This window comes from Cyprinus carpio, chromosome B19, assembly GCF_018340385.1.
Source record: "Cyprinus carpio isolate SPL01 chromosome B19, ASM1834038v1, whole genome shotgun sequence".
NCBI classification, from domain to species: Eukaryota; Metazoa; Chordata; class Actinopteri; order Cypriniformes; family Cyprinidae; genus Cyprinus; species Cyprinus carpio.
Window position 1 is genome coordinate 17,192,881 of NC_056615.1, and position 15,352 is coordinate 17,208,232.

Sequence of the window (15,352 nt, forward strand, 5' to 3'; positions counted from 1 at the left end):
GAATCTGTTGGGTGTTTGAGGATGGGATAAGAGTGTGTGTTCATGGCAGTACTGATATAAATGAACAGAAGGCTGTGTACTGAAGTGTGTTGTTAATTTCTCTGCTAGGGTAACGCAGAGGGGATTCACTGAGCCATGCAGAGAGAAGGACTACCAAGAGAGGAGAAATTGCACTGTATCACTTCCAGCGGACGACAGCGGAGCACACACGTACTTCTGTCGCATGGGCTTACCGTCCTGTGAACACACAACCGAGACGGAGAAAAAGAGCGCATTCGTGTCTCTGGTTTTTGCTGATGGACAAGTGGACATTGGGGCTATGCTGGAGCTTCGGCCCCTGCTGTCCATCCCGTCTCCCCCCTGCTAAAGCTCCCAGGACAGCCCTGGAGCACAAAGGGTGAGAGAGACGGCCTCATGCAGGCACGCAAGAAGTACGTGCTTCTGGGCCTGTGCACGTGCTGCTGGTTGTTGCTCTATTACTGGGGCGGCTTGCAGGAACGGCTCCTGGGCCTCCTCACCCACAGGAGGGGGGAGGTGGTGCGGCCCTGGCCCAACTGGTTGGATCGGGACCTGCTGCCGGGTTACGCCGACCAGGCCGAGCTACAAAATGCTGGGGGTCCGGGTGACTCACCAAGGCAGCGGCGGCAGTCGTGGGCTGGAATCTACAAGGACAGTCGCTGTAGGATGGACACCTGCTTTGACTTCGCCCGATGTCAAGGACAGAGTAGCTTCCGGGTCTACATCTATCCGCCGGAGAAGGGCGAACGGGTGTCCGAGAGTTACCGTAAGATCCTCACCTCGGTCGTGGAGTCGCGGTATTTCACGTCGGACCCTCGAGAGGCATGTTTGTTCGTGCTGGGCATCGACACGCTGGACAGGGACCAGCTTTCGACACAGTTTGTGCCCAACATGGACGAGCGAATTCGAGGTTACCCACTCTGGAATGATGGGCGGAACCATGTCATCTTCAACCTTTATTCCGGAACCTGGCCCAACTACACCGAAGACTTGGGTTTTAACGTGGGCCAGGCTATCCTGGCCAAAGCAAGCCTGAATACGGAACACTTCCGACCGGGCTTTGACATTTCCATCCCTTTGTTCTCTAAAGAACACCCTCAGAAGGGTGGAGAGAGAGGCTGGTTAGTTCGCAACACCGTCCCGCCGAGACGGAAGTACTTGTTGATGTTTAAAGGTAAACGTTACTTGACGGGCATCGGCTCAGACACTCGCAACGCTTTGCATCACATCCACAATGGCAAGGACATCGTCTCACTAACAACATGCCGCCACGGCAAGGACTGGGAGAAGCACAAGGATGCGCGGTGTGACCATGATAACCAGGAGTATGAGAGGTAAGTCATGTAAATGAGCCAACGGGGAGTTTCTGTACTTAATAGCTTGAGGTTTTAAGAGGAATGTTGGCCGTTATGAGATCAGTTTCGGTTTCAGTGACTCAATGGAGTTTGTCAGTTGCACCCTGGGCTATGAACTCAGGTTCCTCTGTGTTAAATACAAGAAGCAGCTATCGGTTACTGCAGGGTGTGGGTTACTTATGTAATACATGGCAAAGTGTCAAGAGTGAATAACGCTGAAAATGTATCAAGTGTTCTTTTGAGGATGACATATACGGGGTATTGTACATCATAAATGTGTTTAAAGAGATTTTGACTTGCTGATGTTAGTGTTACTATTCATTTTTAACATTGCGTATTCAAGAAACATGAGCAGAATGAATGCAACAAGTGATCCTTCGCTAAGCCCCACCTCCCTTGGTTCCTGTTGCTTACTCAGACAAGCTTTACAGAACACCAAATATGAATGAAGTGAAGATTCCCATGATTGTACGTAAAATGTGCTCATAAAGTGGTATTCTTACTTGGACTGGAATGAAGTGTTACACTAAAAATATTTTTTCTGTCTTTTTAAGTATTATTTTAAATTATGCACATAACAAGATTTATTTAAAGATAAAAAAGAAAAAAAAAATACTGCTTATATCCTCTCAAGGTACTTTTTTACCATTATATAGCAACTTTGTTTTATCATGTTTTTTATTATTTATTTATATATTTTTATATATATATATATATATATATATATTGTTTTTAAATTCCTAATAATTTTTTTTTTTGCATCTAAAACATGCAGTTCATAGACTTAAATGAAAAAGAACATAAAGAAGGCAGGATTAGTCAGTGCCATTTTAAGGCGGGGCTTAGCTAAGATTAATTTATATGATTTGCTTCCATTTAATCAGTGAGGCCCATTGTGTTTATATGAATGGAGTATAATTTTATATTATAAAGCATATTTATCCTATTATCCTATCTCAAGTTATTGTGCACAGCTGTTCTGTGAATCAAACCACAAAGCTTAAAGCATTTTTTGTGCTTTTCTAAATTGTTTTGTAACACATGCATGACCAGTGCAATTAAACAGATTTGGTTGGAGAGATAGCTTACTGTAGAAGAAATATGGGAAATGAAGGGAGGAGAACTAGTACAGGGCCACAAAACTAGCACAGAGAATGTGTATCAAATCTACCGTGGGCCTTACAGGATCAGATGCGGCCAAGAAGAAACCGAAGAAATGGTCTCGAACAGTTGAACAGTGCTTCGGGCTTGTTTGCTTTTGGTTTGTGGTGGGGACAGAGCTCCACTCAGAACTGGATGAATGTGTTCATTTATTCCACAAGATAGGTTGGGGGGCTCTCCCACGCAGGAACAAACTTAGCCATACTTGTTAGCAGTACAGGTGTTAGGTGGTCTGGGATCCATGTGAGGAAGAGAAACATTCATGAAATACTTTATTTTTTAACTGGAATGAACATGGTGGCTTGCGTCGTGGAGGTCTAAGCAGGAAAAGTGTGTTTTTTTTACACTGGCAGAGATGATTGTGACTGTTGAGGAGTGGGCGATATGACCAAAATCTTATATGGAGGTTTGAAAGTACAGTATATATTACAATAAAGGTCAATTTGGCAAGAAAATTTAACCCCAAAATATTTTATATATTACATAACATGTAATACATTGTGTATAATTCTGCCATTGGTACAGAAACAGCTTTAAAGGCATAGTTCACCCAAAAATTAAAAACTGTAATTAATTACTTACCCTCATGCCATTTCAAACCCTAAGACATTTGTTCAACTTCGGTACAAAAATTAATCATAATTTGTGTTTCAAGGATGAATGAAGGTCTTACAGGAGGGTGAGTAATTCATGACAGAATTTTCATGTTTGGGTGAACTATCCCTTTAACATTGTGATATTTAAGAAATAACTTATATATAATAAATAGGACTGCATGAGCCATGTTTAAAGCTAAAGTAAAAAAATATGCTGAAATATGCCGAGTTGCACACCTGAGATCATTGTAAAATGTAATTTATTCCTGTGATGGCAAAGCTGAATTTTCAGCAGCAATCACTTGAGTGTTCGGCATCACGTGATCCTTCAGAAATCATTCTAATATGCTGATTTGCTGCTTAAGAAACATCTGTTAATATTATTATTATTATTATTATTATTAATGTTGAAAACAGCTGTGCTGCTGATTTTTGTGCAAACCATGATACATTTTTTTTCAGTATTTTCCAATGAATAGAAAGTAACTATTTATTTAAAATAGAAATATTTTTTGATCAATTCACTGTAATCTCTTTCAAAATTAAAAAAATCATACTGACATCAAACTTTTAAATGCTAGTATATACTGTATAATTATATAGCCTATAAACGATATACCTAATGGCTGAGACATTTCTACTGTTCATACCGCACAGCCCTCTGTGGAGTTTTGAGAGTGTCAGACCCAAAGTGTATAAACTTGAGGAAAAATGTGAAGACATGCGGCGACACAGCGAATTGGGTCTCTCTCTTATTTCACTGCTCTGGTACCACAAAGAAGCTAAGGCGCCAAACTCAGAAATAGAACTTCTAGGAGGTTCTCTCAGGTTAATGATCACCAGCATCTGCTACTTCCACAGATTAACCTGAAGGCACACCGAGCACCCTACTGAACTCTTGCCCAGGGTGGAGAGATAGGGATGAATCCGGGGATGTGTCAGGAGTGAGAGAGAGGAAATTGCTGCAACCAAATGGCCTACATTCATTCACTTTTCAGGGCTCTTTAAAATAAAGGGGATGGGGGGTTGAGGGGGGACTTGCATTGTACTGGGAATGTAAATGAGAAGGAGTGAGAGACCTTGTGTGAAGAAAAATAGGGCAAGCTGTTTCGGGACAGTTTTGGGACACACACAGACGGAGGATTATACTGCAATACTGATTATACTTTCTTCAGTACCACCGTAGACTTCTGGGAAAGCATTAGAATGCGGTTGGATGTGTGTGTGTGTGTGTGAGTCTGAGAGTGTAATAGTAAAATGCGGTAGGTACCTTTCTTGACAGTTAACAAGGTCTCCATGACTACACTCCTACCATGTGCAAGACATTCGTACAGAAGAGGTCATTATTCTCGATTCTCAAGGAGAAAAGAAGAATAATGAGCTGCCTTTTTACTTCTGCCATTGAAAATAAAACACAACTACAGGAAAACACACTCTCCAGGCGTAAAAATACTATTTTTAGTGAATTATCGCCTTGGAAGGGAATGTAAATGATCACAACTGCGCTTAATGAACTTAATAAGGACCTTAACGATGGGCCTCTCATTCGTTCCGTGACCTTGTGTGTGCGTATTTGCGTACAGTCGTTGGCAGGATGCAGTAAGAAACGCTACACCCCACTGTAATTAGGGGGATGTAAAATTGTACCCCTAGAGAGAGTGTGGTTTGTGTGGCTCGTGCACAAGCCAGCACAAACTAGGTTTATTTAGAACAAATAAAGAGAGAGGGAGAGGGCCGTCCATCTTCCTCTCTGGTCTTTTGTGCGCTCTCTTGTGTTTTTTTCCCAAGTTCTCTCATTTTCTCTCACTGGGATTCTAACCCCCCCCCCACCTCCCCATCCCCCTCCTTACCACAACACTCACCAATCCCTTGTCCCTCTTTCCCTATCTATCCAGGCCAAGTATTTTACATACACATGCATTTGCTTATTGGCGTGCAGATTGAGGCATGCTAATTTGCTCTTCATGCATGGACACTTTTTTCAGTCCAAAATGCACCTCAGACACATAGATGTCACATGCACACTTATCAGTGTGTGAAACATGTTCACTCGTTTGTCTTCATGACCAGGATAAAATCATGAAAGGTCAAGGCCATGACCTACATTTCCCAGGATTCAGTGTAGGTTAATCCTAGAACCTGATAAAACTTATTACATTAGGCAACTCAACTCAACTCAACTAAAAAAAAAAAAAAAAAAAAAATATATATATATATATATATATATATATATATATATATATATATATGCATAAGCATCTAAATGCAATTTATATATATAATTTATTAGGTTTAACAATAATTTACAAATACATGTTATAAAATATTAAATGTATTTTATTTTATTTTTCTTTATTTTATAAATTTATAAATTCTTTATTTTATTTATTTATTTTACTTTTGATAATAGGGAATATATTTATGTACTTTAAGCTCAATTATGTATTTAGATATATCTAAATGTGGATATATAGGTAAGACAGATAGTTTATTATTTTATTATAAAATAAAATAATATATATCTAGATAGATAGATAGATAGATAGATAGATAGATAGATAGATAGATGTGTGTACCCTAAGTATCTATACACACACACAAACAACCTGTACATTTTAAGATTTTATCAGTACATGCACTCCATTTTATTCCATGAACTGATCTACAGGAACATCTCTATTCGATGTCGCCTACGCATTTCAGTATCTCACAGAATGTACTGCAGACTATTTCAAACATAGTTGCTGGTTGATACTGTATTGTGTTGTGCGGTGTTAAACTAGGACATTGAGGGCTGTCAAACAGGAATCAAATTCTGCACCCGGTAGGCAGCTGTAGACATGCACATATCAACAATCGAACTGTCAAACTGACTCCATCGATGTTCCTGGTGTGCAGGCAGCCAAAGTTCTTCAAAGTGTATGACATCCTGCCACATTTATTATATTATTTTTGAACCTGGCAAAATGTAGAGTTTACAAGTTGCCAAAATGTCGCATTTTACTGCATGCTAGACAACAGACTCATTCATTACACCACAGAAGAATACTGATTCCCAAAAGACCCATTACCAATATGAGACATATCAGTCACATATGTAAAAATGTATACTCATTGTAAATAGAGGAAAATGTCATTAGGTTTACGGCATTTATAAGGTGAAATAGAATATTATTTATATGCCTTTTGAAACAAATCATTCAATCAATCAGCTTCGACTCGCGGGAAGAGCAAATGTTCGACTCAAGAGCAAATGTTCTCCATGTTAAATGGTGTGTATGAATAGTAGCTCATAATTTAGGGCTCTAATCGGTGCTTTATCTCGCTTTGCAGAGGTGGATTTGAGAGAATCCATCCGTATCACGTCTGTTATTGTCTGTCTCCATTGGAGCTGAAAGCTTTTGAGGAGGCATGAGTCTAAAACTCCAGGAGACTGATATAAAGAAGCATCCCATACCCTCTTACCCTGTTTCTCCGCTTCCTATTATTTAAGCCATGAAATGCCCTGGTTTCCTGTGGTTTGCCTCCGATTGTACAAATATACACAGAACACGTTTCTACAATCACTCTGAACATAATCAGACTAGTTTTTAGAGTCCGTAATATGTAGCCCCTAGTGAAATGCAGCTTCCATTGATATATATAGATATAGATATAGATATAGATACATAGATATATATAGATATAGATATAAAGATATATAGATAGATAGATACTGCACCTGTACTTTGATAGAAAGGTATGTTATGGATTACAATCAACCAAACATTATTCAGACAGCTGTTAGTATGACAGTTTTTACACAACTATCAATACTTAGTTGGGCAACCCTTAGCCTTTTAATGACTGTCTGTAGTCTGCTGGGCATGCTGTCATCCAGGTTCATGCAAACCTGAACTTCAATTTTTTTCCCCAGACTTGGTCTGAATAATTTTTGGTCCCAGATTTGTATCAGTTTTACTGGTAGTCCACTGTATGAAGAATTTTTGGATATAATTTGTCACAGTTTACTTTTTTTGCTATCCTCACTTACATAAATGAACCAATAGTGTCCTGCAACCACTAGTAAAAAAATATAAAAAATTATATCTGATCTCTGAATAATTTTTGGTTTAACTGTATATACTTCGGTTATTTTCACACTTAATTATGCCCATTATAATGTATTTTACAAATTTTTGTTACTTTGTTCATTTTGTTTGCTCTATGGTTCATCATCTTTAATTTAATAGCATTAGAGCTGCTCCATTGCAGCGACTTAGTGCTGTAATCACGCGCTTTGCTGTAATAATGCAGGGAACCACTCGTTATAAATCTCCTGTGATATTTTCACAAATAGAAGTTGCTTTTTTTTTTTTTTTTTATCTGAAACGTGCTGCAATTTATATTCCAAAGCCACTCATATAATGCAGAAACACTCAAGCACGCAAAACACGTGCAACGCATGCATGAATTTGTACTGGTGCAGAACGAGAGGGACCATAGTAATGTACTGCCTAGCGCATTACACACAGGCTGCTAGATTCACTTTCGCCAGAAAGTCATGTATGCCTGAGGTTAAAAATAAATGATCTTTATAGTGAATGCCATTATAAATGGTCTTTTTTATGATTTAATTTTAATCCAAGCGCGTGTGCTAAGTGAGTGAACATCAAAGTTCACACAACAAAAGCGTGCAAACTCCCCACCCCCTTCCGTTAAGTAACTTGTGCATTGTTTTACTTACTTTTTGTCACACCAGAACGAACTACAGACTTTTCCAGTGATGAAATATAGTATATTCACTTGACAAGATCGTGCATCTCCACTGCTGCATGCTCAATCCACTCAGCGTGCTTTATTAGCTATAAAGGCATTAATACTGAATGTTTAACATTATATTTATTGTATAAATATCCTACGTAGACAACCTTAATCTATAAAATTATCTAATAATAATTCTGCTGTCTGTTGTTCTGTTGTCTGTGTTTCTTTGTCTTAATATGGCACTTATCTATGCTGTGTGGTATCGGCATTTGGTATCGGAGCATTTAACGAGTATGAGTACAGGAGCTCAGTATCGGGCCGATACCGATACCATAAACTTGCAACTGCGGTTAGATAGCAGCGATATCACACCACCTTAATGATTAAGTATCTTTATGAAGTCTTGATGCCAAGTGTGCAGAGTATCCATGGAAACAGTGGTCTAAACCCATATATACCAGATTTAAGTCTGCATTTTTAAATAATCCTGGGGAATGGACCGGATTACTTTATTTTAAGTACTGCATAGAAATTTCAACATCAGCCTACCTGTAAAACTCACTATGATTAAAAAATCAAAATGTGTATGCTTGACAGTCCATTAATAAGTGTTGTAAATAAGTACATTTTAAAATATTTAAAATATAATTAATAAATATAAAATTATAATTATATTTTACAATTATTATTAATAATAATAATTTATATTTATACACTTTATATTTTATTTATTTATATAATATTTATATATTATATAATACACTATAATTATATAATGATGTACTTTAATAACATTTAATAAACATTTACTGCTTATATTTCTACAAGTATAAAATACAAATTAATGGAAATAGGAATGGAAATATGGTAAAATGTATTAAAGGAAGCTGTGAGCACTGCACTCTTATTATTGAAATTGAAAATCAGCCAAAATAAGTCATTTATCTAAATTAGTATACTTGATAATAATATTAATAATAATGATATTTCTAAAAATATTTAAAGTTATCAGTTGTAAACAATAAAAAATTATGATCCAGTGTTTACATTTTAAAATACTGACATTACAAAACATGATAAGCGATAAAAGTGATAACATTTTGCATGCAGATTCCTTTCAGGACTATTAGGCCTATTGTTAGCGGTCCGTTTTTTCTTTTTTTTTTTTTTCTTTTCCTTCATTCAACATTTAAAGTGTTTGGATGTGCAGTGAATATTTCATATGCATGTTGTCCAGTTTAAAACCATATTTTAATTTGGGTAATCTGGTTTACTCTAATTTACAGGCAGTCTTTAATGATTCAGTATTACACGTGGATGAATGCTGAAGTGTTGTGCGCCATGCAGCTTGAACAAGCGGCATCTTTGTGTTGTAACTCACTGGTTCACGGCCCGTTCCAAACACATAATTCCCTCTCCCACTGCATGCTGTTGTTGGCCTAATTTCCATAAACATTGATCCCCGGCAATCTCCATTGTCTCCCCCTTGTTTTCTGTTCTCATAAGCAAGCCCTCATTGTTCATTGGCTGCCAGCCCCTGCTCTCCCTGTAACTGACCGCGATCGCACATGCATCCTGTACATGTGGATGTTTTGATATTTTGGGACCACCACTACACGCCCTGTCTTTTCTCAGTGTGTCCCCACATAGCCCAGTGAGCATGCTGTCCTCTCCGTCCCCAGCTGTCTCTATCCCATCATCCCCCTCCGGCTAAATTGGCGGCAGTGCCCGGCACACGTCTAGAGTTGAGAATGCAGAAATCAGAGCCTCCCTCTCTATCTTACAACCCTGCTCTCTTTCACCATCTCACATTCTCATTTTCTGGGTATGGATAACGGTTGACCTGTGCTCAAAGATTTCCACACCCCCATCATAAGCTCTGTTCCAAACCTAGCTGCGTATTGCTTACTTTGGAAGCTGCCTTGTACAGCAGCATCCAAACTGAAATGGAAGCTCATAAGTGAGGATTAACATAGGAAACAGTGTTGCATAGCACACACAAAATGCTCTGCAGGTGAGACTCAACTTAATTTCAATAGAGTTTCAGAGATATCTATCTATCTATCTATCTATCTATCTATCTATCTATCTATCTATATATATATATATATATATATATATATATATATATATATATATATATATATATATATATATATATATATATATATAACCATCTATCTGTCTATCCATCCATTTGCCTGTCTGTATGTCTGTCCATCCATCTTACATCCCTATCTATAGCCCTACAAAAAAAAGAAAGAAAAAAATATATTTTTATGACATTTTTTATGAACTTTTTTCGCTATTTTTCAGTAATGAAAAACAATGTTTAATTAAATATTCAAATTCCCTATTTCCCAACTTTCCATCCTTTCTTCTTTCTCTTCGCAAAGCATTTCTGTAGAATGCATGCAAAACTGCCCTCAGATTTGGCAAAAACAAGGTGTCGAGGAGGCAGCATGTTGCCTTGCTTTTGGAAAAGCCTTCTCGTAAGGAGAGCACCTGTGAGGCTTTAAAATGCAATACTTCTTGGAACAGATCAATTCTCTCTGCTTAAGCAGAACTTGAACGCTAGCTGTTGTTTTTTTCATGATTTTTTTTTCTTTCACCCTCTCAAAATATCTCTGATTACCTCAACCTGCATTACACTTCTGCATTTCCTGTCTCCTATTGTTTCAATATCTCTGACTGAGTCTTATCCTGCGCAAAAACCTCTTTCTCTCTTTCTCTTTCTCGCTCTCTTTCTGTTTCTCTCTCTCTCTCTGCAGTAATGCGATCAGGTGCAGTGAGTGAGTTGTCTCCACTCCAGTAACTGCATTAACTGCCTCTTTTCTGTAGCATCTGCCCTTATTGCCCGTATCACTGCTTGCAAGGCCAGGGTCACAAAGGCCAAAGCTTTTCCTGGAAAACACACGCATACACATACTCCATCAGAGGTTTGTAATGGAGGCCTGGCAACCTCTCTCTTTCTACCATTGGTACATGCGATCTATATTAATTTATCTCCACCACAGTGGCTCTGAAGACGCCAGTGAATCTATAGATCAGATAACCCCGCAAGCCTCACACATGCAGACACACTAACTGCTCCCTGTGCGGAAATCTGGGCACCAGCTGAAGTACAAATGCCCATGATTTACACTTTCTGATTATTGGACAATGTTTAGATTACTGCTGCATGGAGAAAAACAAGTCATTCTATGAAACAAGTGCCATTTCCAGTAAGGTAATTTTTTAAATACTTCTGTTAACTGTCAGCTTGGTGTTCTTTTTATTGCCTTTTTCTTAGCAATCATCGTAAATTAGTTTTACATTACAGAATTTAGTACAATATTTTTAATGAAACTTATTCTAATCTTGACAAAACACATCGGTGGAAAGATCTGAGTCTCAAACTTCCATATTTGGTGATTATTTCACAATAGAAGTAATGTACAAATTTGTAACCTCAATTTTTGTCGCATCAACTTCAAATTTGGAACATAATTCATTTAGATGTATGACTTTATAATATGTTATATAAAATAGAATTTTTTAGTTTTTTTACAGCAAACTTAAACTCCTAAATTTAAATTTTTAAATGCTTCACTTCATCAATAATTGATAGCAATGAATGATACAATGATAGCAATGATAGAATGATAGAATGATAGCAAGTTGAGCTATCATTCATTCATCATTATTGTCACAGTATAAGTATTTAAATCACATATTTATATATTTATAAACGCAATATGCACACTTTAATTGTGAATGTATCTAGATAAACCAAAATATTATATTCACATTATGCAGTATGTAGACTTTTGCCATTAAAAAAATTAAGGATTTGTAATCTTTATTATACAGACAACAATCACTGACCATACTGAAGACAACCCCGTTTTAGTCACACTTCCAAACAGCTCTCTAGTGTGCTGGGCGGCATTGAGCGGATTTCTTCCATGCCAGTGAATTACTGCGTGCTAAGTCAACCTGAAACTTCCGCTCTAGCATCTTATAATGAGGTGCCAAGCCTGCTCTCGCCCCTGAAATTTCCACTAGCATGGCCAGTAACTACACATGTGCATTTATTTACTGTTTACACTCACACATGCACCTTTGAAAAGCATTTGTTTGAAGCCTTATATTTCTATATCATTTTTGTCATTCGAGTGCCCTACTCAAACAGCCTTGTGTACAGTAGCTAGTGACCCTTGAAAAGACAGGTTCCCTTTACACTTCAAATCAGCTTCACGCTATTCCAAACAAGCTCTCAGACTCATAAACAAGCCCTGCTGTGGGTCATTTTTCACAGAAGTGCTTCACTGCTTTTTTGCTCCCCTGCCTTCCATCTTGGAATAATTAAAATGGAGTGTGCAACTCTTGGTTTATCCATGAATGTCACCACGCTAATGCACAAACTGATGCCCGCTTCAGTCTGCTTTCAATTAATTGGACATTCTACTTAACAAGGCAGCCTGGCACATGGCGGCTGGAGTAGCACGGAAGAGCATGAATGATGTGGGTGATGGTGCATCGCACACACACACACTCACAGAAAACACTGAGGAAGAGAGTCACTACACTAGTGGTGGTGATTGACAGTGCCAAGCTGTGAATGTCTGGCACCCTGCCAGTTGTTTCTCATTTATGGGCGCACTCACCAACCCACCCTCCTGCCGGTCTGTTCACCATGACTAGATTCACTTGCATCAGTATGGAAAGAAACTGGTCGCATTCACTCTAGAATGTTCTAACAGGGCTCATTCATACAGTAATGCATTGATCCAGTGTGAGGTAGCTTAGTACTTTCGTTTGAGCCTAATTGCTTTTAGAAGACGTATCGGAAGCCAAAGCGGCGGCAGTGCGAGACAAACTGTCTGTTGACTAAAAACTGAACTAAACAACTGTCTCTGCTCTTAAATATAGCAAGGTTTTCAAGCTGTGCTTTTTCACATATAACATTCTGGGCTCCCTTAGGTGGAAACCCAGGGACACATTCTGGACCGTAAGGCTGGGTGGATTATTTTGAGGTGTACATGCATGAATAGTTCAATGTCGTCCAAGGGAATGGGCCATCTGACGGCTGAATATATCAACCCTGAATTTTCCATTAGAATAGAACACAACTAGGCTTTTGCAACGGCCAGTGTGGGCAAAAACAAGAGCAGTGTTTACAGCCTGAATGATGGGTGACATTTCCAAATGTTACATGCAAATAGACTCGCCGCTGACCTTCTCGTACTCTACTTTTGGACCGTTTGCCCAACGGCTGGCCAAACTCTTTCTAATTGACTCCGGGACCGCCACGGCCAATCAATCACAAATCAAGTTTATTGATTGGCTGTCAGTCCTGGTAAGGACAAGCATGCTGATTTTCTCAAATAAGACAGATGCTAGAATCTGAGCATCACATTTGGGCGCTAACAATGATCATGATAACTAAACATCAGATTTAATATGGAAATTGTTATAAAGTAATTAAAACAATTAAAGGGATAGTTCACCCAAAAATGAAAAATCTGTCATTAATTACTAGCCTTCATGTCGTTCCAAATCTGTAAGTCCTTCGTTCATCTTCAGAACGCAAATTAAGATTTTTTTGATGAAATCCGAGAGCTTTCTGACCTTCCATATACAGCATACAACATTTAAGGCTCAGAAAGGTAGCAAGCAAGGACATCATTAAAATAGGCTAGTCCATGTGACATTAGTAGTTCTTTATGAAGCTACACAAATATTTTTTGTGTGCAAAGAAAACAAAAATAATGACTTTATTCAACAATTCATCTCTTCTGTGTCAGTCTCCACCGCACGTTCACGAGAGTACCACAACACATGCGTTGGTGAGCCAACATGAGGGTGAGTAATTAATGACAGAATTTTTCGATGAACCATCCCTTTAAAATAGTCTTCAAAATATCTTCTTTTATGTATCACAGACAAAAGTAAAGTAAGTAATAAAGGTCTAGAACATGAGGGTGATCAAATGATGACAAAATTATCATACTGCAATACAACATTCATACTGCGAAATGTTAAACTAGTTAAAAACTAATTGACCTAATTAATCAATTAAAAAGTTCTAGTAAAATCAGCATCATGAGCATTAAGGATAGAGACCAAGATTTCTGGTCATTTCTCATCAGGCAGAGCTGCTGGGCTTAACATTCCATTTACAGAGTTTCATGTCTTTGTCAAGGAAAATTTGGCTCCCCTTGAGCTGACCGGAGGGCTTGGATCAGTATGGTAGGCGTTATGTCATGTTTCCCTTCATGGTGCTAAAACAGTTGTCTGCACTGTACCGCAGTATGCAACTTGTCGCTATGTGACATACGCTTATTATGAACTGTAAAACAGGATTATTTTGCATCCATATGGCACGCAGATGTTAAATAGATGCTAGTGTCTGTGAATATTATGCCATAATCATGATCACAAGTGAGAAACTGATGCAAATTGACAAATGTGCAAATTTTTCTGTCTTGTAGCTCATTTTCTTCTTCTTTCTGTGTGTGTGTGTGTGTGTGTGTGTAGGTTTGTAAGTAAGCTGAGATAGCAACTCACTCATCTGCAACTTCAATTACGTGTCAACAAACAGCCAGCTAACACTCATGTGCCCCAGTGAGCTTTTAGTCACTCCCCGCCAGCTCGATTACACACACACACATAGATTTTTTTTTCCACCATTACCACGCATTATTTATGAAACCTTTTTAAAAATTAAATTTGAAACCAAATTTTTAACAAGGCCTCAAATAGGAGCTCAGAAATCCATAACTAACTTTAAAGAAAAAGACCTGCTTTGACTTTCTGCTGGTTGGTTTGAAGTGTGAAAAAAAGCATTTTTGATAGATGAAGTGTAATTTTTCCAGTGTTAAAATAACTTTTCTAGTTTAATACACAGAGACAATTAAAAGTGAAACATCAACTTCTAACATTAGAAACCTTCAGCTATATGAAATTATGAACATTTTGATTGAACAAGCTGTTGTAGACACTGTGGTGTTTGCACAGGGAAAAAATGAATGTGGTTTGTGTGTTTGTTTATGTGCGCATGTATGTGTGTTTTCTCGCCTCAACATACCCTGAACTGCATTGACTCAACACATTTGGTGTTGACACAGGCAGTGTTGTGATGTCATGTTGACATATGTCTCCTTGTGTGGGTAGGAGTATCCTTATGGACAGAAAACACTGCCAGACTGCATGTTTCTGGAAAGAATAGTAGGCAAGGAAAGAGACTTGATATGCATTTTGCAGGTCAGCAATTTACAGCATAGATGCGATGCAGACTGTGCCAGGAGACGCTTTACAATAAACAGACAACATTTTAAGTGCTATAGAGGCCTATAGCTGAAAGCATATATGTATTGGAAAGGAATTAGAGTTTATTTCACTATACAGTGAGATAGAGAGAGTGAGGGAGAGCAATTCTGCCTCATATTTACAATGTGAAATCATCATTTTTGCATGAGTAAAAGACAAAGT

The 15,352-nt window shown here is 38.2% G+C and overlaps 1 protein-coding gene across 2 annotated transcripts in view; it reads left to right on the top strand.

Moving 5' to 3' along the window:
* The window catches only part of LOC109075419 (exostosin-1c), a 50,621-nt gene that overhangs the window by 8,352 nt on the left and 26,917 nt on the right, over nucleotides 1-15,352 (top strand). For both annotated transcript variants that reach the window (XM_042744862.1, XM_042744863.1), the window contains one exon: nucleotides 109-1,352. In XM_042744862.1, the coding sequence (XP_042600796.1) occupies nucleotides 415-1,352 (938 nt within the window). In that variant the 5' untranslated portion in view covers nucleotides 109-414. The remainder of the gene's footprint in view (nucleotides 1-108; nucleotides 1,353-15,352) is intronic.